Source organism: Melospiza georgiana, chromosome 23 (assembly GCF_028018845.1).
Source record: "Melospiza georgiana isolate bMelGeo1 chromosome 23, bMelGeo1.pri, whole genome shotgun sequence".
Taxonomy (NCBI): domain Eukaryota; kingdom Metazoa; phylum Chordata; class Aves; order Passeriformes; family Passerellidae; genus Melospiza; species Melospiza georgiana.
In genome coordinates, this window is record NC_080452.1 from 7,273,121 (window position 1) to 7,297,867 (window position 24,747).

At 53.3% G+C, this 24,747-nt stretch overlaps 1 protein-coding gene across 1 annotated transcript in view; it reads right to left on the reverse strand.

The window, feature by feature from the left end:
- Positions 1–2,809: 2,809 nt before the first annotated feature.
- CDK18 (cyclin dependent kinase 18) overlaps positions 2,810–24,747 on the reverse strand; it is a 41,825-nt gene continuing 19,887 nt past the window's right edge. Inside the window, exons 2-16 of the mRNA XM_058039611.1 lie at positions 22,759–22,913; positions 15,730–15,878; positions 14,412–14,537; positions 12,582–12,638; positions 10,953–11,067; positions 10,775–10,869; positions 10,637–10,699; positions 8,907–9,030; positions 8,713–8,833; positions 7,599–7,696; positions 6,258–6,363; positions 6,046–6,088; positions 5,381–5,471; positions 4,668–4,745; positions 2,810–3,067 (exon numbers count right to left, since the gene is read on the reverse strand). Of these exons, the coding sequence (XP_057895594.1) occupies positions 3,033–3,067; positions 4,668–4,745; positions 5,381–5,471; positions 6,046–6,088; positions 6,258–6,363; positions 7,599–7,696; positions 8,713–8,833; positions 8,907–9,030; positions 10,637–10,699; positions 10,775–10,869; positions 10,953–11,067; positions 12,582–12,638; positions 14,412–14,537; positions 15,730–15,878; positions 22,759–22,882 (1,425 nt within the window). The 5' untranslated portion in view covers positions 22,883–22,913 and the 3' untranslated portion in view covers positions 2,810–3,032. The remainder of the gene's footprint in view (positions 3,068–4,667; positions 4,746–5,380; positions 5,472–6,045; positions 6,089–6,257; positions 6,364–7,598; positions 7,697–8,712; positions 8,834–8,906; positions 9,031–10,636; positions 10,700–10,774; positions 10,870–10,952; positions 11,068–12,581; positions 12,639–14,411; positions 14,538–15,729; positions 15,879–22,758; positions 22,914–24,747) is intronic.

The following is a 24,747-nucleotide window of genomic DNA, read 5'->3' on the forward strand; positions in this document are numbered from 1 at the left end:
AGAAAGGGAAAGCCTGTGCAAGGATAAACAGGATCCAGCAGGGTTTTCCTAATCCTGGGAATGTTGTCCTGCTTCCATGGGGTTCTCCCAGCAGTTTGCCTTGATCTTCAGCATTTCAAAATTTCAGGAATTTTTGGATCTGGATTTGAATTTCTCCCCCTGGGGATGTGGGGTGGCTCAGTGCCCCTTGGAAATTCATTCCCAATCCCAGAGTTTGAAAATCTTGGGAAAACGCCCTTTAGTTCCATATTTTTTTCATCTTTTTTTGTAAGGAAGAAGGAAAAAAAAATAGCATTATTTTGTCCCGAATCTCCAAAACCCAAAGGAATTTTGCTGTTTGAGTGGTGGGAATGGGAAAAGCGAGCAGGAAAACGGAGCAGAGACGGGGCAGGGAGGCCCAGGGAGGGTTCCTGCCCTGCTCCAGGCTCTGGGAACTGCAGAATTCCTCAGGCAGGCACTGAAGGAGCCGAGTCCTTGTCCAGGTCCTGGCAGGAACACTGGGAAGGGGCAGCTCTGGTGCCAAGGAGGGAAATTCCTTTGTGGGAGGGAAGGTGGCACTGGGAGAGCTGCAGGAAAACAGGGGAACCAGGAAAAAATGGAACCGGAAAAAGAAGGAACCAGGAGAGACCAGGGGGGAAAAAAGGGAATCAGGAAAAGAGGGAATCAAGAAGGATCAGGAAAGAAGGGAGCCAGGAGAGATCAGGAAAAGAAGGAGTCAGGAGGGACCAGGAAAAAGGGAACCAGAAAAAAAAAGGGAATTGAGAGGGACCAGGAAAAGAGGGAACCAGAAAAAGAGGAAATCAGGAGGGACCAGGAAAAGAGGAAACCAAGAGAGGTCAGGAAAAAGGGGAATCAGGAGGGACAGGAAAAAAGGGAACTAGGAGGGACAAGAAAAACAGGGAATCAGGAAAGACCAGGAAAAGAGGGAATCAGGAGGGACCAGGAAAAGAAGGAACCAAGAGAGACCTGGAAAAAATGGAACCAGGAAGAACCCAGGAGAAGAGGAAACCAGGAAAAGGAAGAACCAGGAGAGAGCAGGAAAAAAGGAAATCGGGAGACATCAGGAAAAAAGGGAGCCAGGAAAAGAAGGAACCAGAAAAAGAGAGAATCGGGAGGGACCAGGAAAATGGAATCAGGAGGGACCAGGAAGAGAAAGAACCAGAAGGGACCAGAAGGAAAAAAGGGAACCAGGAAAAGAGGGAATGAGAAAAAGAGGGAACCAGGGAACCAAGAGAGGCCAGGAAAAGAAGGAATCAGGAGAGACCAGGAAAACAGGGAATCAGGAAGGATCAGGAAAAAAGGGAATCAAGCAAGAGAGATCAGGAAAAAATGGAACCAGGAAAAGAGGGAACCAGGAAAAGAAGGAATCAGGAGGGACCAGGAAAAAATGGAACCAGGAGGGACCAGGAAAAAGGAATCAAGCAAGAGAGATCAGGAAAAAAAAGGAACCATGAAAAGAGGGAACCAGGAAAAAATGGAATCAGGAGGGACCAGGAAAAAATGGAACCAGGAGAACCCAGAAAAAGAGGGAGCCAGGAAAAGAAGGAATCAGGAAAAGAGGGCACCAGGAGGGACCGGGAAGCCGCGGCCCCAAAGGCGTCACTGGGGTCTGGGGCTGTCCCTGCCCCTCCCCGTGCCCTGGAATCAATTAGGGAACAATCGGGGAGGGAACAGAGCAGGGCTGGGCAAAGCTCAGACAACGCCGAGGCTGCAGGCTGGGCTGGGCTGGCACCGGGGGCTCCGGGCACTGCCAGCCCCGGGGAAGCTCCAGGATAATTTCCCTTCCCATGGAGCTTTTCCCAAGGATTGCTGCAGGAATCGCTCCCTGCTCCAGCAGGGAACAGCCCCGCCGAGAGCTGGGGCAAGGGGCCAGTGCCAGTCCTGGGTGCCAGTCCCAATGCCAGGTGCCAGTCCTGGTCCCAGGTGCCAGTCTCAGGTGCCAGTCCTGGTGCTCCCAGTTTGGGAGCAGGAACATCCCAGTTTGGCAACAAGCACTGGGAGAGGCTGAGGGGGGGTTGGGCAGCAGGGACATCCCAGTTTGAGAGCAGAGTTATCCCAGTTTGGGAACAAGGATATCCCAGTTTGGGAACAAGGATATCCCAGTTTGAGAGCAGGAAGATCCCAGTTTGGGAACAAGGATATCCCAGTTTGGGAACAAGGATATCCCAGTTTGAGATCAGAGTTATCCCAGCTTGGGAACAGGAAGATCCCAGTTTGGGAACAAGGATATCCCAGTTTGGGCACAGGAACATCCCAGTTTGGGAACAAGGATATCCCAGTTTGAGAGCAGAGTTATCCCAGTTTGGGAACAAGGATATCCCAGTTTGGGCACAGGAATATCCCAGTTTGGGAGCAGGGACATCCCAGTCTGGGAGCAGGGACAAATTCCACAAATCCCCTCTCTGAGCCCCTCAAACCCCATAAATCCCCACTTTGAGCCCCCCAAACCTCACAAATCCCCACCTTGAGCCTGAAAACCCCACAAATCCTCACCCTGAGTACCCAAACCCCACAAATCCCAACCCTGAACCCCTAAACCCCTCAAACCCCCACTCTGAGCCTCCTAATCCCAACTCTGACCCCCCAAACCTCACAAATCCGCACTCTGAGCCCCCCCAAATGCCAAAAATCCCCATCCTGAGCCTCCAAATCTCGCAAATCCTCATTCTGAGTCCCCAAACCCCACAAATCCCCACTCTGAGCTCCCAAATCCTTCCCCAGAGCCCCCAAATCCCCACTTTGAGCCCCTCAAATCGCCACTCTGACCCCCCCAAACCCCACAAATCCCCACCCCAAACCCCTCCCAGGTCATGGCAGGCGTTGGCATCTCCTCCCTGGGGCTCCTCTCAGTGGGGACACCCCCAAACAAAAGGGGGGGGACAATGCCCCAGGTCCGTGCAGGGAGGTTTGGGAGCTGCAAACGAGGATTTGGGAGCTGCTCCTGGGGGTTTTGGGGTCCTGCTGGAGCCCAGGGCAGGGTGGGAGCCGCTCCTTTCCCGGCGTTTCCGTCTCCACGGCAGCCAAATCCCCGTTCAGAAGATGCTCTGCCTCCTGTTCTTGCCGCGGGCTGGGGAGGGGACACGGACAGGGGGGGTCAGGTGTGCCCCAGGTGTGCCCAGGTGTGCCCAGGTGTGCCCCAGGTGCTCCCAGTGCCAGGCCAGGCCGTGCCCAGCAGTCCTAATGTGGTCTCCCCGAAAAAATCAGGGGGTGCAGGGCAGCTTGTCTGAGCGAAGGCGCGTTTCCAGTAACTTCTGCCTGAGGCAAACCCCACAAATCCCCACCCTGAGCCCCCCAAACCCCACAAATCTGCACCCTGAGCCCCCCAAACCCCACAAATCCTCACCCTGAGCCCCCAAACCCCCAAAATCCTCACCCTGAGCCCCCAAACCCCACAAATCCCCACTCCAAACCCCCAGACTCCCACCCTGAGCCCCCCAAACCCCACAAATTCCCACCCTGAGCCCCCAAATCCCACAAATCCCCACTCAAAACCCTCAAACTCCCACCCTGAGCCTCCAAACCCCACAAATCCCCACCCTGAGCCTCCAAACCCCACAAATCCCCACCCTGAGCCCTCAAACCCCACAAATCCCCACCCTGAGCCCCCAAATCCTCACCCTGAGCCCCCCTAAACCCCATTCTGAGCACCCAAACCCCACAAATTCCCACCCTGAGCCCCCAAATCCCACAAATCCCCACTCAAAACCCCCAAAATCCCACCCTGAGCCCCCCAAACCCCACAAATCCTCACCCTGAGCCTCCAAACCCCACAAATTCCCACCCTGAGCCCCTCCAAACCCCCAAAATCCCCACCCTGAGCCCTCAAACCCCCCAAATTCCCATTCTGAGCCCCCAAATCCACATCCTGAGCTCCCCAAACCTCCCAAATCCCCACCCTGAGGCCCCCAAACCCCACAAATCCTCGCTCCGGGGAGGGCATTCCCAGCCTGGGCATTGCCAGATGTGCCCCAGAATGCCCAGATGTGCCAGCCAAGATGCCCAGGGGTGATTTTTGGGCAGGGATACAGAGAGGGGATCAGGGGGTGCTGGGGAGGGGATTCTGAGCCCGGGCATTGCCAGCTGTGCGTGCCCAGATGTGGCACCAGGGGTGGTTGGTGGATGGGTGAGGTGACAAGGAGCAGGGCTGGGAACAGCACCGGGCGGAGGTGCCAGCCTTGCCCATCCCATGCCCATCCCCTGCCCATGCCATGCCCATCCCCTGCCCATCCCATGCCCATCCCCTGCCCAGCCATACCCATCCCATGCCCTGCCCATCCCCTGCCCATGTCCTGCCCATCCCATGCCCAGCCATACCCATCCCATCCCCTGCCCATGCCCTGCCCATGCTATGCCCATGCCCTGCCCATCCCCTGCCCATCCCCTGCCCATCCCCTGCCCATGCCATGCCCATGCCCTGCCCATCCCATGCCCATCCCATGCCCATCCCCTGCCCATCCCCTGCCCATGCCATGCCCATGCCCTGCCCATCCCCATGCCCATCCCATGCCCATCCCCTGCCCATCCCCTGCCCATGCCATGCCCATGCCCTGCCCATCCCATGCCCTGCCCATGCCATGCCCATCCCCATGCCCATCCCATGCCCATCCCTTGCCCATCCCCATGCCCATCCCATGCCCATCCCCTGCCCATCCCCTGCCCAGCCGTACCCGAGTGCTGGAAGGCCGAGCCGCGGTGCCCGGGGTCCTTCTGCAGCTGGATCTCCTTCAGGGAGAAGATGGAGGCGGCTGGGCAGGGAGGGCACAGACACAGGGTCAGGGCTGGCACAGTGGGCACGGCCACGGGCAGCTGCTGGCACCGCCCAGCCCGTCCCGTCCCACACAAATTGTTTTTATTTTTATTTTTATTTTTATTTATTTTTATTTTTAATTATATTTTATTTTTATTTTTATTTATTTTTATTTTTATTGTTGCAGTAGAAGTAGCATTTATGGTTACTATTATTATTATGTTATTATTACAAAGACAACATTATTATTATTATTATTATTATTATTATTATTATTATTATTATTATTATTATTATTATTATTATTATCATCATCATCATTATCATTATTCCTACTACTACTTTTTTTTTTTTTTCCTATTTTTCCCCATTTTTGGGGTGACTCACTGTCAGGCAGGAGGTGCCTGCAGCCTGTTTTACCCTTTTTCCCCATTTTTACCAATTTTTCCCCATTTTTCCCCATTTTTGGGGCACTCACTGTCAGGCAGGAGGTGCCTGCAGCCTGTTTTACCCCATTTTTACCCATTTTTACCCATTTTTCCCCATTTTTGGGGCACTCACTGTCAGGCAGGAGGTGCCTGCAGCCTGTTTTACCCCATTTTTCCCCATTTTTCCCCATTTTGGGGCACTCACTGTCAGGCAGGAGGTGCACGCGCTCCCCCAGGCTCCTGAAGTAGGGGTGCTGCAGGGCGGCCTCGGCTGAGATCCGGCCCTTGGCTCTGTACTGCACAAGGCCCCAAGAAAAAAAACCAGAAATGCTCAGTTATGGCACACATCTGGGCACCTCTCTACATCCACACCACACATCTGGGCACCCCTGGACCTTTATACCATCGATCTGGGCACCTCTCTACATTTACACCACACATCTGGGCACCTGTTTACATTCACCTCACACATCTGGGCACCCCTGCACATTTCCACCGCACATTTCCTCTCCACATTTATACACCTTTCTACATTTATATCACACATCTGGGCTCCCCTGCCCACCCCAGCAGTGCCACCCGCCCGCCCCGTGGCAGTGCCCTGCTCCAGGTGCCCCTTCCCTTCCCTTCCCTTCCCTTCCCTTCCCTTCCCTTCCCTTCCCTTCCCTTCCCTTCCCTTCCCTTCCCTTCCCATTTCCCCATTCCCTTTTCCCCATTCCCATTTCCCCATTTCCCCATTTCCCATTCCCATTTCCCCATTCCCATTTCCCCATTTCCCATTTCCCCATTTCCCCATTCCCCTTTCCCCTTTTTTCCCCTTTCCCCTTTTTTCCCCTTTTTTCCCCTTTTTTCCCCTTTCCCAGCACCCACCAGCAGCAGATTTGTCAGCAGGTCGACGCCTTCCGAGTCCAGCCTGGGAGAGAGAGGGGAAACAAAACCAAAACTGCCCCAGGGCTGCACCCAGGAGGCTGCAAGGACCACGGGGAGGAGGCACGAGTGGCACTGCAGCCTCGAAAGCAGCCCGGGCTGCCCCTTGCACCCCTCGAACCCCCCCAGTTTTCTCTGTCCTGCCCCTGGGGTACCTTGGGGCGTGGTTGATCAGGGGCTGGGCTCGGTGCTGGCTGAAGTTGTAAGCCTTGAACTCCTCGTTGGACGTTATCCCAGGCCAGGTGTCCTCTGTGGGGGTTCCTGTGGGGGACAGGGGGCCTCCATGGGCTCTGGGCGGGATGGAAGCTCCAGGAGTGTGGGGCTGTCCCCGGAGAGGGCACTGATGTGCCCAGGGGGTGGCAGTGCCAGCAGGGAGCCGCTCATCCTCACACCTGTGCCAGCCTGGAGGGGCTGCAGGCAGCTGCTGTCCGTGCCAGCTGACCCCTGCCCACTCCAGCTCACCCCAGCCATGTGTGCCCATCCCTGCCCGTTTCATCCCACCCCTTTTCATTCCTGGCCACCCCATCCCATCCTCCTTCATTCCTGCAACGCCAGTCTATCCCATCCCACCCCATCCCAGTCCATCCCTCCCCTTTTCCCTCCTTCCTACCACATCCCACTTCATCCCTGCTCATTCCTCTGCACCCCATCCTGTCCCTGTTCCCTTCTTCCCACCCCATCCCTGTTCATTCCTGTCTATCCCATCCCATTATCCCATCCTATTATCCCATTCTATCCCATCCCATCCCATCCCATCCCAGTTCATTCCTTCCCTTTTGCTTCCTTCCTACCCCATCCCATCCCATCCCATCCCATCCCATCCCATCCCATCCCATCCCATCCCATCCCATCCCATTCCAGTTCATTCCTGTCCACCTCATCCCTGTTCCCTCCTTCCCATGGATCCCATCCCATTATCCCATCATCCCACCCCGCCCTACCCCGTTCTGCTCCCGCTCCCGGTGCGGTTCCCGTTCCCATCCCTGTTCCCGTTCCCATCTCCATCCCCATCCCCATTCCTGTTCCCGTTCCCGCTCCTGTTTCCATTCCCGTTCCGCTCCTATTCCCGCTCCTGCTCCCGGTGTGGTTCCTGCTCCCATTTCCATTCCCATTCCCGTTCCCAGTGCGGTTCCTGCTCCCGTTCCCGTTCCCATTCCCGTTCCCGGGCAGGCAGTGCCCCCGCGCGGGGAGCGGGCTCAGCGCACGGCCCTCCCGTTCCCGTTGCGGTTCCCGTTGCGGTTCCCGCTCCCGTTCCCGTTCCCGGGCCGGCAGTATCCCCGCGCGGGGAGCGGGCTCGGCGCTCGCTCCCGTTCCCGTTCCCAGTGCGGTTCCTGCTCCCGTTCCCATTCCCGTTCCCATTCCCGTTCCCGTTCCCATTCCCGTTCCCGGTGCGGTTCCCGTTCCCGTTCACGTTCCCATTCCCGGTGCGGTTCCCATTCCCGTTCCCGTTCCCGGGCCGGCAGTGCCCCCGCGCGGGGAGCGGGCTCGGCGCTCACCCAGCAGGCGGAAGATGAGGTGCAGCTCCTCCTTCACCGTGGAGCCCGGGAACATCGGCCGGCCCGTCACCATCTCGTAGTGGATGCAGCCGACACCCCTGCAGGGCAGGGGACAGCCGGGGTCACGGGGGACAGCCGGGGGTCACGGGGGACAAACCCCGGGGTCACGGGGGACAAACCCCGGGGTCACGGGGGACAAACCCCGGAGTCACGGGGGACAAACCCCGGGGTCACGGGGGACAAAGCCCGCGGGTGGAGCGGGATCGGCTCCGGGAGGAGGAACCGCTCCCAGCGGGGTGGGGATGGCATCGAGCCGACCTCGAATACCAGGGGATGGGGAAACTGCGATGGGGACAGGGAAATCTGCACTGGGAGAACCTGGGGACATGGGGACAGGGAAAACTGCACTGAGGATAGGGAAAACTGCACTGGGAGAACCTGGGGACATGGGGACAGGGAAAACTGAGGACAGGGAAAACTGCACTGGGAGAGTCCCAAAGACATGGAAACTTCTGGAGAGTTATGGGGACATGGGGACAGGGAAATCTGCACTGGGAGAGCTTGGGGACATGGGGACAGGGAAAACTGCACTGGGAGAGTCTGGGGTCATGGGGACATGGAAAACTGCTCTGGGGACAGGGAAATCTGCACTGGGAGAGCTCCGGGGACAGGGAAAATTGCTCTGGAAGAGCCCCAAACCCTCTGGTGTAAAAAGCCTCAGGGGACAGGGGAAACAGATTTTTGGAAAAGCCCCCAAAGCTCTGGTGTCAACAGAACCAGGGGACAGGGAAATCTGCACTGGGAGAGCCCTGGGGACATGGGGACAGGGAAATCTGCAATGGGACAGGGAAACTGTTCTGGGAGAGCCCTTGGGGCAGGGAAAATCTGCTCGGGGAGAGCCCCAAAGCCTCTGGTGTAAAAAGCCTCAGGGAACAGGTAAAACAGCTCTGGGAGAGCCCTGGGGACAGTGAGAACATCCCTGGGAGAGCCCTGGGGACGGTGAAAACATCCCTGGGAGAGCCCCCCACGCCTGTTGTACCCAGCACGGTGAGGATGAGGATGGAAAGGCCAGACCCCTCCTGGCGAGGCGCGGGGCAGCTCGGCCGGTGCTCACCACATGTCGATGGGCGTGGAGTACTCGGTGGAGCCCAGCAGGACATCGGGGGGCCGGTACCACAGCGTCACCACCTCGTTGGAGTAGGTTTTTGTGGGGACAGACTTGGCCCTGGCTAACCCTGAGGGCGGCGGGGACACACATCAAGGAGCTGCTCCCCCTTTTTTATCCCAGTCCTACCAAAATTCACCTACCAAAATCAGCCAGCTTGAGCTCGCCGCGCTCGTTGATGAGCAGGTTCTGGGGTTTGAGGTCTCGGTGCAGGATTTTCCTGCCGTGGCAATAAGCCAGGCCGCGGAGCAGCTGGAACATGAAGATCTGCGGGGAGGAGGAGAAATGTCACAGAGGTATTTTCTAAAAAAATCCTTTCATTAGGATTCTTCTCCTGAGAGGCCTCAGCAATGAAATGTGAACAATGGTTATCTGCCGCTGTGGAATGCAACAGGTGCATCTTTGATTGGTGTCGTGTGATTATTTTTTAATTAATGGCCAATCACAGTCAGCTGTGTTGGGACTCTGAGCAGTCACAAGATTTTATTGTCATTCCTTCCTTTTCCAGCCTTCTGATGTCTCCTTTCTCTTTTCTTTAGTATAGTTTTAATATGTCACTTTCATAATATAATATAATATAATATAATATAATATAATATAATATAATATAATATAATATAATATAATATAATATAATATAATATAATATAATATAATATAATATAATATAATATAATATAATATAATATAATATAATATAATGCAATATAATATAATATAATATAATGCAATATAATATAATATAATGCAATATAATATAATGCAATGTAATGTAATATAATGTAATGTAATATAATGTAATATAATATAATATAATATAATGTAATGTAATATAATGTAATGTAATGTAATATAATATAATATCTATCATAAAATAAGAAATCAGCCTTCTGAAACATGGAGTCAAGATTCTCATCTCTTCCCTCGTCCTGGGGACCCACAAACACCACCACAGAGGAGGAGGAGGAGGAGGAGGAGGAGGAAGGTGCATTTAGGACTAAAACTCAACCTGCCTTGAGGAATTTGGATGTTGTGGGCAGGAAAGACCCCTCAGAACTGAGTTCTGGGAAAGGGTCACGGGATGGGATGAGTAAAATGTGAATATGCAGCGATTTCATTCAGGGTGGAAACGCTGGGGGAGCCTCAGGAAAAGGGCAAAAGGAGCAAGAACTGAAGGGATCTCCAGCCTCAGAAAGGGGAAAAGGAGCAAAGACTCAAGGGTGAGGGGGTCTTCAGGCTCAGAAAAGGCAAAGGGAGCGAGAACTGGAGGGTGGAGTGATCTCCAGGCTCAGAAAGGGGAAAAGGAGCAAAGACTCAAGGGTGAGGGGATCTCCAGGCTCAGAAAGGGGAAAAGGGAGCAAGAACTGAAGGGTGAGGGGTTCTTCAGCCTCAAAATGGGCAAAGGGAGCAAGGAGTGAAGGGATATCCAGCCTCAGAAAGGGGAAATGGAGCAAGAACTGGAGGGTGAGGGCATCTCCAGCCTCAGGGCAAAGGGAGCAGAAACTGGAGGGCAAGAGGATCTCCAGCCCCAGAAAGGGGAAAAGGAGCAGGAACTGAGGGGATCTCCAGCCTCAGAAAGGGCAAAGGGAGCAGGAAATTAGGGGTGAAGGGATCTCCAGCCTCAGAAAGGGGAAAAGGAGCAGGAACTGAAGGGATCTCCAGCCTCAGAAAGGGCAAAGGGAGCAGGAAATTAGGGGTGAAGGGATCTCCAGCCCCAGAAAGGGGAAAAGGAGCAGGAACTGAGGGGATCTCCAGCCCCAGAAAGGGCAAAGGGAGCAGGAAATTAAGGGTGAAGGGATCTCCAGCCTCTCCCAGCCCCAAACCCCCCCAGTGGGGACGAGGAGCAGGGCAGGGGGCCCCGCACGCCCCTCACCTTCACGTTGTGCACGCTCATCAGGTTCCCGCAGTTCTCCAGGTACTGCTTGAGGTCGTTGTCCTGCAGGGGGAGGGACGCGTCAGTCTGTCCTTCCCTCGCCCCCCCCCCAGCCCCCAGAGGAGCCCCCAGACCCACCAGGTACTCGAAGACGAGGGTGAGGCAGCGCTCGGTGTGGATGATGTCGTGCAGGGTGACGATGTTGGCGTGCTTGAGGTTCTTGAGCAGCGACACTGCGGGGATGGCGGGGCTGAGCGGGGGCACAGCCACCCCAAATCCCCCCTGGGAACCCAAGGAAAGCCCTCGCCGGCCTCACCTTCCCGGATGGCCGTGCAGGGAGCGCCCTCCTCGTGCTCCAGGCGGATTTCCTTCAGCGCCACCAGGTTCTCTGTCAGCTTGCTGCGGCCCTTGAACACCGTGGCGTAGGTGCCCTGGGGACAATGGGGACACGGCGCAGACAGCTTGTCGTGAAAAATCCTTTCCTTAGGATTCTTCTCTTCCTGAGAAGCTGAGAGGCCTCAGGAACAATGTGTAAACGTTAATTATGTGCTGCTGTGGGATGCAACAGGTGCATCTGGGATTGGCCTCATAAAATCGTTTCTAATTAATGGCAAATCACAGCCCTGCTAGCTCAGACTCTCTGTCCAAGACACAAACCTTTGTTATCATTCCTTTCTATTCTTAGCCAGCCTTCTGATGAAACCTTTCCTTCTATTCTTTTAGTATAGTTTTAATGTAATATATATCATAAAATAATAAATCAGCCTTCTGAAACACGGAGTCAGATCCTCGTCTCTTCCCTCATCCTGAGACCCCTGTGCTCACAGGGACATTTCCCAGTGTGAGGAACGCTGGGTTTGTCTTTACAAACAAGGATTAATTCAATTTTGCAAAACCCCTCCTCTGCTCCCTGCCCATTCCCCTCCATCTGTTTTTACAGCAACAATCAGGAAGCGTCCCCTGTATGAAAATAACATGTATTCATTCAACTGGACCAAATATTTCTGAACTTCCTCGTTTGCCAAGCAAATTTTAATCAAGGAAAGCAAAGGATATTTAAGGTCTGGCTGAATGGAGGCTGAGAACCTGCTGGAAATGACATTTTGGGTGAATTTGTGCTGGTTGCCACAGGTGGAACAAAAACAAAGCTGGGTAAAAGGTGCGGCCTGCAAACCAGCAGCTCTGAGAGCAGTGGGTCAAACTCTTTGTCATATTTGATGTAAAATCAGAGGTGAATCCACAACCTGGGCACTTCCAGCGTGAGAGGAATGACAGATTTGTCTTTCCAAACAAGCTGTGGGTAGATAAAACTAGCACTGAGAGATAAACAATGGGAAGGGTTCCACTGCTTGATGAATGGTAAAAGGTATTTGATTTTACAAATAAAGTTTAGCTTTGCTGATAAATGAAATTGGATATTGAAAGGTGAAAGAAACAATGGGGAAGAAAAAACCCTAAATTACATGAGAATTAAAAATGAAAAAGGAGGGTTATAGGGGAATTAGAAGGTTAGGGAATATAGAGGATTAGAGGGGAATCTTTGGTATCAGGTGTTTTGGGAAGTCTGAACCTCTCAAATACCTCAGAAATGGGGAAAGAGGGAGGGAAATGTGGGAAATTGGGATAAAAGGAGGCTGCATCCTCCAAAAATTTGGGAGATCCCAGGGAAATGCCCCATGGCCTCTCCCTTTATTAGAATAAAGTCAAAGGACTCCTCTGTCTCCCTTTTGGACATAAATCTCTGATGTTTGTGGATTAATTTTCCTAACACCAGCGTGGCACAGCACCGGCATGCCCAAAACATTTGGAGGAAAGACCATTCGGGGTGGCAGCACCAGGTCTGAGCTCCACAAGAAAAACCTGCTCTGGAAATTTCTGGACATTGAAGATTTTTTGCCCTTTGAATTTCATTGAACTCCTTCCAGGGGCGTCACAGATTACTCACCTCTCCCAGTTTGTCCAGTTTAATGTAGGTTTCCAGCTTCCCAAAGCCAATATCTGACTGTGAGAGAGAAAGGAAAACATCACTGGGGAGGAGGGAACCTCATCCAGGGATGGCTTCACCTCCAGAAGGGTTTCCAGGGACACTGGGCAGTGACAATTTTTGGGATTTTTACTCCATTTGCTGCCCAAATGGGAAGGATTCCACTGATTGGTGCACGGAAAAAGACATTTGATTTTACAAATAAACTTTAGGTTTGCTGATAAATGAAATTAGACATTGAAAGACGAAAGAAACAAATTGGGATTTTTTTCTCCATCTGCTGCCCAAACCCTCCGTGTATCCTGGGAAATGCCTTGTCCTGAGCAGGGGAGAGAAGGTGCTGGAACAACCCCCAGAGCCGCATTCCTTATTCATGAGGGGCTCATGAATATTAATGACACATCGCCACGGCTTTGTTTTATTGCTCAGACAGCACAGGCAGGTGAATTCCAGCTCTCCATCCCTCCTCTTCCTCCTGAAGGGGCACCTCGTGTCCCAAAATGCCTCCTGAGGCCTGGCTGTGGTACGTGGGCACCTCTGGGCACCCCTGGTGTCTGCACAGGGAGATTTTTGTTCCTGGTTTGCTGTGCACAGAGTTTTTGTTCCTATTTCTGCTGCTGCAGCAGCAAAGGAAGGGAAATGCCAGCACTGGAGCCAAGGCTGATTCATTATTTATCCCCGTTTGCATTTGGGCTGAGCGGCAGGAGGGTTTGCCTCTCCTGCTCTGGGAGGGAGCCGGGCTGAGAGGGCAGCCAGGGGTGCACAGGGGAGGGAGGAAGGGAGGGGGGAATGGCCCAGCAGGGGCAGGTGGGGAAGGGAGAATCGTGGAATTAGTGAGGCTGGAAAATCCCTGCGGGATCACCGAGTCCAGGCTGTGCCCGATCCCCACCCTGAGCACTCAGTGCCACCTCCAGGGATGGGCATTCCAAACCCCCCTGGGCAGCCCCTTCCAGCCCTTTCCATGAGGAAATTCCTGCTCATGTCCAACCTGAGCCTCCCCAGCCCAGCCTGAGGCCGTTCCCTCTCCTCCTGTCCCTATTCCCTGGGATAAGATCCCAAATCCCCCCCAGCTGTGCCCTCCTGGCAGGAGTTGTGCAGAGCCAGAAATTCCCCCCGAGCCTCCTTTGCTCCAGGCTGAGCCCCTGCCCAGCTCCCTCAGGATTTCTCCAAACCCTTCCCAGCTCCCTCAGGACTCTCCAAACCCTGCCCAGATTTCTCCAAACCCTTCCCCAGCCCCCTCAGGTTTCTCCAAACCCTTTCCAGCTCCTCCAAACCTTTCCCCAGCTCCCTCAACTCCTCCAAATCCTCCCTCAGGACTCTCCAAACCGTTCCCTGGTTCCCTCAGGACTCTCCAAACCCTTCCCAGGTTTCTCCAAACCCTTCCCAGCTCCCTCAGGATTCTCCAAACCTTTCCCAGCTCCCTCAGTATTTCTCCAAACCCTTCCCAGCTCCTCCAAACCTTTCCCCAGCTCCCTCAACTCCTCCAAATCCTCCCTCAGGACTCTCCAAACCCTTCCCTGGTTTCTCCAAACCCTTCCCAGCTCCCTCAGGACTCTCCAAACCCTTCCCAGCTCCCTCAGGACTCTCCATTCCCTTCCCCAGCTCCCTCAGGACTCTCCAAACCCTTCCCAGATTTCTCCAAGCCCTTCCCCAGCTCTCTCAGCTCCTCCCGGTGCTGCCGGCGCAGTGCAGGAAGGGCCGGGACTGGGCAGGGACGTGAGGGGACCTCGGTGACAGCCAGGGGAGCTGGCACGGCAGGACAGGGGGACGCCTCTGCTCGGGGTCACTCACGAGGGAGGCGCGGCGGGACATCCTGCTCAGGGGCTTGGGCAGCTCCAGGCTCTCCATCTGCAGCTTCTGCAGGAACTCGGGCGGCAGCCGGATGTCCATGGGCAGCGAGAGGCGCCTGCTGACGTCCTGCGGGAGGGGACAGGGAGGTGACACGAGGAACCCCGAGGGGAAGGGCTCTGCCGTTGATGTGGCGGCGTCACCGTCACATTTTCTGGAAAATCCTCTCAGCCCAGGATTCTTCTCCTGGGAAGCTGAGAAGGCTCAGAGAAAAAGGAAAACAAGAATTATCTGATTTGCTTCTGCTGTGTTTGGCTGCTTTGGAATGTGGTTGGAGATTGTTTACCCACGGGTGATTGTTTGATTGGTTTCATGTGAATTGGTTTTAATTAATGGCCAATCAAAGCCAGCTGTGTTGGACTCTGGTCAGTCATGGGTTTTTATTATTTGTTTTTTTTCTGGACTTCTGAAGTATCATTTGTCTATAGTTCAGTACAGTTCTAGTATAGAATTTCTTATAATTTCATAGAATTTCTTATAATTTCATAGAATAGAATAGAATAGAATAGAATAGAATAGAATAGAATAGAACAGAATAGAATAGAATTAATGTAATATAATGTGATGTAAATATAATATAATATAATATAATATAATATAATATAATATAATATAATATAATATAATATAATATAATATAATATAATATAATATAATATAATATAACATAACATAACATAACATAACATAACATAATATATAATGTCTATATTATAAATATCATAACGTTATAAATAATATATATTATAAATATAATAAAATAATAAATTAGCCCTCGAAGAACATGGAGTCACATTCATGATTCCTTCCTGCCACGGGGAACCCCAAAAATCCCACATGGCAGCGCCACTCAAGGGAAGGGGGTGGTGGCACACGGTGGCAGTCACAGCAGAGGATGCCAGGGCTGGTGTGTGACACTGCCACACCCCAGAGGGCACCCAGCCCACGGGGAGGTGACACCCAGCTGTCCCCAGGTCCCCATGTCCCCAGCACTGACCCAGCTGTCCCCTTGTCCCCAACACTCACCCAGCTGTCCCCCTGTCCCCCTGTCCCCATGTCCCCATGTCCCCAGCACTCACCCCCCTGTCCCCCTGTCCCCCTGTCCCCCTGTCCCCAGCACTCACCCCCCCTGTCCCCCTGTCCCCCTGTCCCCCTGTCCCCAAGCACTCACTCAGCTGTCCCCCTGTCCCCCTGTCCCCAGCACTGACCCAGCTGTCCCCCTGTCCCCCTGTCCCCCTGTCCCTCTGTCCCCAGCACTTGCCTCCGTGGAGCAGCGGCGCTGGCCGTGGTTGCGGTAGCGCACGGCGCCCACCGGGGACCGGCCCTGTCCCTCGGCTGGGGACACGGGGCTGCCATCAGCTGCCACCTCCCTGCCCAGCTGTGCCAGCTGCAGGTGACCCTGGGCCAGGTCTGGGGACGAGAGGAAAGCAGAGTGTGAAAAACGCATCTATTTTTTTTTTGGAAATATTCAAATGAATATTATATGTGTTGTGTTAGAAAGTGATGCTGCATTAATTCTCTTCAGTAGTGTGTTAAATATAGCTTTAGGTTATAAAAAATGTTAAAATAGAAAGGATGCTATGCAGGAGACTTTTTTAAAAGAAAGGACTGGCACTGAGATAGCAGCCACAGCACACCTGAATCTTTCAGAGAAAGAGAATTTACTGCTCCATTATCAGGAGAAATGAACTTCTTCCCACCTCGAAGGCGCTGTCAGGATTCAGAGGAAGAAGCTGACAATGCCCAGACAGAATCCTGTGTTTGAGTGGAATTTGTGCATCATGTGTGAGGTGTATGAATATGCCACAGGCTGTTGCTTTTAAGGGTTAATCCTTGGTTAACGTGGGGCCTTTTTTGGGCTCGCGCTGCCCAGACAAAGGCACCCAGACATCCATAACTCTTTGTATTTATTGTCTCATATTGTCCTAATTCAATTGGTCCAAATTGTTACTACTCTAATTGTATTACTATTTTTATAACCATTTTATTGCTATTAAACTTTTAAAATTTAAAAAAAACAAGTGAGTGGCGTTTTTCACAAGAGCGAGCTGCTGGAGGGGTGGCAGGAGCACCAGGGAGCGAGGGCGGGACAGGGATGCTCTGGGGAATCTCTCCTTCCCTCCCTGTGGCCAGAGGGAATTCTGAGTTTTGCTCCGGATTCCTTGGGCATCGCCACCCTCAGCATTCCCAGGGCATACCACAGGGGTGTGACAGAAATCCCAAATCCACCCCAGTGCTCTGCCACCCTCAGCATTCCCAGAGCACACCCTGCCTGCCACCAAGGGTGTGACAGAAATCCCAAATGTAAATCACTAAAAAGTGCTCTGCCCCTTTTAGCACCCCTTGCTTTGGGCCTTCCTTTTTATTAGAATAAATGCTGAAATCGCTTTTAATAAACAAATAAATAAGTGTTGAAATCACTTTTAATGAATAAAATAAATAAATGAATGCCGAAATAACCTTTATTACCCCTTACTTTGGGCCTTTCTTTTTTGAGAAATATGATATGATATGATATGATATGATATGATATAGTATGATATAGTATGATACATATGATACGATACAATATAATACAATACAATATAATATAATATAATATAATATAATATAATATAATATAATATAATATAATATAATATAATAATGTATCAGCCTTCAACATGGAGTCAAGATTCTCATCCCTTCCCTCCTCCTGGCATCCCTGTGAACACCCCCACAGGGATTTTTCCTCCCCAGAGCAGTGAAATTTCCCTGGGGGTGCCCCAGGCTGAGCCCTGTCCCTGTCCCTGTCCCTGTCCCTGTCCCTGTCCATGCCCTGTCCCTGTCCCTGTCCCTGTCCCTGTCCCTGTCCCTGTCCCTGCCCTGTCCCTGTCCCTGTGTCTGTCCATGCCCTGTCCCTGTCCCTGCCCTGTCCCTGTCCCTGTGTCTGTCCATGCCCTGTCCCTGTCCCTGTCCCTGTCCCTGTCCCTGTCCCTGTCCCTGCCCTGTCCTGTCCCTGCCCTGTCCCTGCCCTGTCCCTGTCCCTGTGTCTGTCCATGCCCTGCCCTGTCCCTGTCCCTGTCCCTGTCCCTGTCCCTGTCCCTGTCCCTGTGTCTGTCCATGCCCTGCCCTGTCCCTGTCCCTGTCCCTCTCCCTGCCCTGTCCATGCCCTGTCTCTGTCCCTGTCCCTGTGTCTGTCCATGCCCTGCCCTGTCCCTGTCCCTGTCCCTGCCCTGTCCATGCCCTGTCCCTGTGTCTGTCCATGCCCTGCCCTGTCCCTGTCCTTGTCCCTGTCCCGTCCCTGCCCTGTCCCTGTGTCTGTCCCTGTCCCTGTCCATGCCCTGCCCTGCCCCTGTCCCCGGGCTCAGGGACAATCCCGGCTGCTGCGGAGATGGATGATCTCATGGCTGCAGAGGGAGGGAGGCAGGGCTGCATTTTCAGGGCTGCTGAGCAGGGCCGGGCCCTGGCTGCGGTTTGCTGCGCTGACGGATGAGAGCTGGCAGGGCAGTGACCTGGCAAGGGCCGTGGGTTGGTGCCATGGGCACAGGGAGGGCAGCGCTGGGTGCCCAGCCCACGCCTCCCCCGGTGCTTCAGAGGGGCTGGAACGGTGCCAGGGCTGTGTAAAACCCCTCCCGGGCTCCCTGCCCATTCCCCTCCATCTGCTTTCACAGCAACAACCAGGAAACGTCCCCCGAGTTAACCACAGGTATGAGAATAATGTGGATTCATTCAACTGGACCGAATCTTTCTGAACTTCCTCGTTTGCCAAGCAAATTTTAATCGAGGAAAGCAAAGGATATTTAAGGTCTGGCTGTATGGAGGCTGAGAACCCGCTGGAAATGACATTTTGGGTGAATTTGTGCTGGTTGCCACAGGTGGAACAAAAACAAAGCTGGGTAAAAGGTGCAGCCTGCAAACCAGCAGCTCTGAGAGCAGTGGGTCAAACTCTTTGTCATATTTGATGTAAAATCAGAGGTGAATCCACAACCTGGACACTTCCAGTGTGAGAGGAATGACAGATTTGTCTTTCCAAACAAGCCGTGGGCTTGCAGGACCTTAGTGTGAAAAACTGTGGGCTTGCAGGACCTTGGTGTGAAGCTGTGGGCTTGCAGGACCTTGGTGTGAAGCTGTGGGCTTGCAGGACCTTGCAGGCAGCTTAGGGTGAAGTTGTGGGCTTGCAGGACCTTGCAGGGAGCTCAGGGTGAAGCTGTGGGCTTGCAGGACCTTGGTGTGAAGCTGTGGGCTTGTAGGACCTTGGTGTGAAGCTGTGGGCTTGTAGGACCTTGGTGTGAAGCTGTGGGCTTGTAGGACCCTGCAGGGAGCTCAGGGTGAAGCTGTGGGCTTGCAGGAACTTAGTGTGAAACTATGGGCTTGCAGGACCTTGGTGTGAAGCTGTGGGCTTGCAGGACCTTGCAGGGAGCTCAGGGTGAAGCTGTGGGCTTGCAGGACCCTGCAGGACCTTGCAGGACCTGGCAGGGTGCAGCTGTGGGCGAGCAGAATTCCCTGGCAGGGAAGGAACGAGGCTGCTGCCGTATCAAAGGAAGGGGAGCAGACACGGGCAGCCCTTTTTATAAATCCATTTATACATTTCAACTCCTCCTCTGCCCAAACAAGCTTTGATCTCGCAAGGAAAGGGGCCAGGACCCTCCTCTGCCTGCCTGCCTTGGAACTCTGAATTCCTTTGCTGAGTGTGAATCAGAACTTTGAATTTTTTTTCTGAGTGTGAATTTGAACTTTGAATTTCTTTGCCTCCTCTCCAGGCTTGGTTTCTTCACCCTCCTTCCTCCCCCTCATCATCATTTCCTCAGGGCCTGGTGCTCCCGAGGTCAGAGCTGGCTCTGGTTTGTCCCTTTCCAGCCCAAACACTGAATTTTGGGGGTGTTTGGGGGGTGCTGCTGGACGCCCCCAGCTCTTATCAAACCCACCCAGCCCTGATCCCTCTGTAAAACCCGACTCAGGTTGCACCAAGGTGACATTGCCGGTGACAGGATGTGTCCAGGCTGGAAAGCTGTTTGATTTTCCAGCCTGGAAAAAGAAAAACAAAACCCAAACCTGTTTTTCCTCCTTTTATCAGCATCTGTGAGGGTGAGGTGGTGAGAACGAGGGGATGGGGAGCTGGGGATTTCTCAGCAGATGGGGTGGCTTTGTCCCCTGCCTGTCCCCTCACAGGAGCCAGAGCAGCCTGGGGTGCTGGGAGAGGAACGGGATAAGTTTTGGGGTCCCTTCCAAGCCAAATCTTCCCTGATTTTGTGATTCTGGCACTCACAGCCACCAGGGTTTGGGATTTGCAGCCAGGGATTTCTGAGGCTGGGGGGGAAAGAGGGAAAACCAAACTCCAGGCAATTCCCCGAGGAAAGGAGAGCCCAGGTGTCGGTCCCTGCTGGGATCTGCCCCTGTCCCTGCAGCCAGGAGCACCCGAGCTGGCCCTGGCTGTCACCAGGGTGGGCTCTGGATGATGGGGACACAGGGACAGCCCCAGGGGCTGCCAGGAAGGGAAAAGCTGCAGCCCCGAGCGAGCTCCAGCCCCCTGGGCAGCCAGGCTGGCACGGCCGGGCCCTTCCAGGCACTGACACCAGGGCCCAGCCCCTTCAGAGAGGGCAAACAGAGCCTGAAAGGGAGCTGGGGGCACGGGGAGGGCCGGGCTGTGGCACAGCTGGCAGGAGGCAGCGTGGGGTGGCTGGGATTTACCTGGTGCCAGCCCAGCCTGGCTCTGCCCAGCTCTGCCAGGCTCTGCCAGGCTCTGCCAGGCTCTGCCCAGCTCCCTGAGCCCAGCCTGGCTCTGCCCAGCTCCCCAAGCTCTGCCCAGCTCTGCCAGGCTCTGCCCAAGCTCTGCCAGGCTCTGCCCGGCTCCCTGAGCCCAGTCTGGCTCTGCCCAGCTCCCCAAGCTCTGCCCAGCTCCCCGAGCCCAGCCTGGCTCTGCCAAGCTCCTCAAGCTCTGCCCAGCTCGCCAGGCTCTGCCCAGCTCCCCAAGCTCTGCCTGGCTCCCCAAGCCCTGCCTGACTCTGCCCAAGCTCTGCCCAAGCCCAGCCCAGCTCTGCTTAGCTCTGCCAGGCTCTGCCCAGCTCTCTGAGCCCAGCCCAGCTCTACCCAGCTCCCCAGGACCAGCCTGGCACCCCAGGCTCTGCCCAGCTCCTCAGGCTCTGCCCAGTTCTCTGAGAAATTCCTGTCAGGGAAGGAGCTGAGGGCTGAGGACAAGCACAATCCCATAAATCCTGTAAATCCCCAATTTGGGACCCTGTATCCATACGGGACAGGGCAAAGCCCAGCCCAGCTCTGCCCAGCTCTGCCCGGCTCTGCCCAGCTCTGCCCAAGCCCTGCCCAGCTCTGCCCGAGCCCTGCCCAGCTCTGCCCGAGCACGGCTGCCCAGGCTGGGCTGCTCCCAGCGCCCGCAGCATCCCCAGCCTGCCCTGAGCCTGCCCCAGCCTGCACCTGTGCCCAGGCTGGGATTTAACCCCTCATCTCCCTGAGCTGTGCCCCAGCAGGCCCTGGGGGCTGTGTTGGCACAGAGGATGTGCCAGGTTTGGATTTAACCCCTCATCTCCCTGAGATTTACCTCAGCCCGTTCTGGGGGCTGTGTTGGCACAGGGGATGTGCCTGGTTTGGATTTAACCCCTCATCTCCCTGGGCCCTGCCCCAGCCCGTTCTGGGGGCTGTGTTGGCACAGAGGATGTGCCAGGTTTGGATTTAACCCCTCATCTCCCTGTGCCCTGCCCCAGCCTACCCTGGGGGCTGTGTTGGCACAAGGGATGTGCCTGGTTTGGATTTAACCCCTCATCTCCCTGAGATTTACCTCAGCCCGTTCTGGGGGCTGTGTTGGCACAGGGGCTTTGCCCAGGTTTGGATTTAACCCCTCATCTCCCTGGGCCCTGCCCCAGCCCATTCTGGGGGCTGTGTTGGCACAGGGGCTGTGCCCAGGTTTGGATTTAACCCCTCATCTCCCTGCATGCTCAAAACCAACGCACGGGGTGTAGCAAAGGCTGCTCCGGCGAGCCCCCAGGACAGCACAGCCCCTTTGGCTTTGGGAACATCAGCTGAATCCCCCACAGGGGTCACCCCCCTCTCCTGGGGAGATCCCGCACGTTCCCACCCCCCACCTTAACCACAGCTCCCCATTTTGTGCAAACTCCTTTCCTGTCGCAGACATTTCTCCACAGAAATCCTTTCTTTCGGATTTCTGTGTTTTCGGGAGGCCAGAGGCCTCCAAAGACAAGGTAAACAATTATTACCAGCTGCATGGGCTTCAATTTTCTTTGCATTGTTTCTTGCATTTTTTTCTTATATTGTAGCATTGTTTCAGTGATTTATTAGTATCCTATATTTTATAGGTGAAGAAATTTCCTGTTCATTCCACATCAGCATTTTTCTTTTATTTTATACAATTTAGAAAGGTGAGATGTCGCAGACATTTCTCCACAGAAATCCTTTCTTTCGGATTTCTGCGTCCTCGGGAGGCCAGAGGCCTCCGAAGACAAGGTAAACAATTGTTATCAGCTGCTGGGGATAATTAATAAATAAATAATAATGCATAATAATTAATATATATATAATATTATATATTATATATTATATATAATATATTATATATAATATATTATATATTATATAATATAATATTATACATTATATATTATATAATATAATATATAATATATTATATATAATATATAAAATATATATAATATATATAATATATATTATATATATGATATATGATATATGATATTATATATTATATATTATATATATTATATTATATTATATTATATATTATATATTATATATTATATATTATATATTATATATTATATATTATATATTATATATTATATATTATATATTATATATTATATATATAATTAATAATAATGCAATAATTAAGTAATAAATAATAATGCAACAGGAGCACCTATTTTGATTGGTGATTGGTTCATGTTTTATGTTTATAATTAAGGGCCAATCACCAGTGCAAGCCAGGGGACTGAGTCCTTGGCCACAACTTTGTTGTGGGATTCTTTTCTATCTATTCTTAGCCTAGCCTAGCTGCTCTGCAAACCTCTCTCTATATCCTATTAGTATAGTATTAATGTATTATATATAATATCTTAATAAATCAAGCCTTCTGATTCAAGAAACAAGATTCACTGCAGGAATACTTTCATACTTTCCCTCCCATCCGCCTTTCCTGGTGAAGGATAAATCTCCGCGCAGCTTTAATTCTGAGGTGTTGCTCACACAGAACGAGGGGCAGGCGCTCCCACAAACCCCGAGGGTGCCTGGGGAGGCTCTCACCCAGCCCAGGGCTCCTCACCTTCGTTCCTCTGGTTGTTGAGCTGGTTGAACTGCTCCGTGAACTCCGTCAGGGACTCCTCGATGGTCTCCGTGCGCGGCACCGACAGCGAAAATCTCCTCTTGAAGTTTTTCATCTTGTTCATCTTCCCTCGAGCGGCCAGGGACGGCAGAGCCCTGCAGGGAAAGGGGACAGCAGGTTCAGGGGGATGGACAGCACCAGGATGGGCCCCCAGCGCCAAGGCTGCTGCTCTTTGGGGTTGGCAGCATCCTGACCCCAATTTTCACCCCACAGCTGCTGCTCTTTGGGGCTGGCAATGTCCTGATGCAAGTTTCTACCCCACAGCTGCTCCTTTTTGGGGTTCGCAGCATTCTGATCCAAATTTCCACCCCACAACTGCTGCTTTTTGGGGTTGGCAGAATCCTGACCTGAATTTTCACCCCACAACTGCTGCTCTTTGGGGTTGGCAGCATCCTGACCCCAATTTCTACCCCACAGCTGCTACTTCTTGGGGTTGGCGATGTCCTGACCCCAATTCCCACCCCATAGTTGATGTTCTTTGGGGTTGGCAGCATCCTGATCTGAATTTCTACCCCACAACTCCTGCTTTTTGGGGTTGGTTCCATCCCAGCTCCATCCCAGCTCTATCCCAGCTCCATCCCAGCTCCATCCCAGCTCTATCCCAGCTGGATCCCAGCTCTATCCCAGCTCCATCCCAGCTGGATCCCAGCTCTATCCCAGCTCTATCCCAGCTCTATCCCAGCTCCATCCCAGCTGGATCCCAGCTCCATCCCAGCTCTATCCCAGCTCTATCCCAGCTCTATCCCAGCTCTATCCCAGCTGGATCCCAGCTCCATCCCAGCTGGATCCCAGCTGGATCCCAGCTCCATCCCAGCTGGATCCCAGCTCCATCCCAGCTCTATCCCAGCTCTATCCCAGCTCCATCCCAGCTCCATCCCAGCTCTATCCCAGCTCCATCCCAGCTCCATCCCAGCTCCATCCCAGCTCTATCCCAGCTCCATCCCAGCTCCATCCCAGCTCCATCCCAGCTCCATCCCAGCTCCATCCCAGCTCTATCCCAGCTCCATCTCAGCTCCATCTCATCTCCATCCCAGCTCTATCCCAGCTCCATCCCAGCTCTATCCCAGCTCCATCCCAGCTCCATCCCAGCTCTATCCCAGCTCTATCCCAGCTCTATCCCAGCTCCATCCCAGCTCTATCCCAGCTCTATCCCAGCTCTATCCCAGCTCCATCCCAGCTGGATCTCAGCTCCATCCCAGCTGGATCTCAGCTCCATCCCAGCTCCAGTGCCTCCTCCCACCGGGTGTCAGAATCGCCTTAACCGCAGATGGGATTAAGGCAATAAAACCCTTAAAGGAAGAAAATCCTTGGGGCACGGAGCCGGCCCGAGCGTGGCTTTGCCTTTCCTGCTCTGGCTCTTGCCAGGATCCCGCTGGAAGTGCTGCCCGTGCCCGTGCGGGGTTTGGGCTCCAGCCCCGCTGCAATTCCTCCTGCCCAGCACGGATCCAGCACTCCATGGATGTACAGACACGAAATCCCAGAATCCCAAACTGGTTTGGGTTGGAGGGACTTTGGGGATCATCTCACGCCATTCCCTGTCCCAGGTTGCTCCAGACCTTGTCCAACCCGGCCTTGGACACTGCCAGGGATGGCACATCAGTGTACCACCCCCATTCCAGCCTCAGGTTTGGGTCTGTCCCTCTCCTCTTCCCAACCCCAGCAGTGTGGGGATGCTCCTCCTGCATCCCTCACCCTCTGGACATCCCCACCAGGGGATTTTCCATGAACAGCCCTGGATTCTAACACTGCTTTCAGCCTCCAACTCAACCTGAAGAGCTCAATCACCCCTTGGTGAAACAGACCCCAAAACTTCTCAAGGATGATTTTCCCAACAAGGAACGTCTCTTTCCTGCACATCCCATGTCCAGAGCAGCTCAGCCCCTTCCTTCTGAATGTCTCCACTCCTGCTCTTCCCTGGTTGTCCCCAGA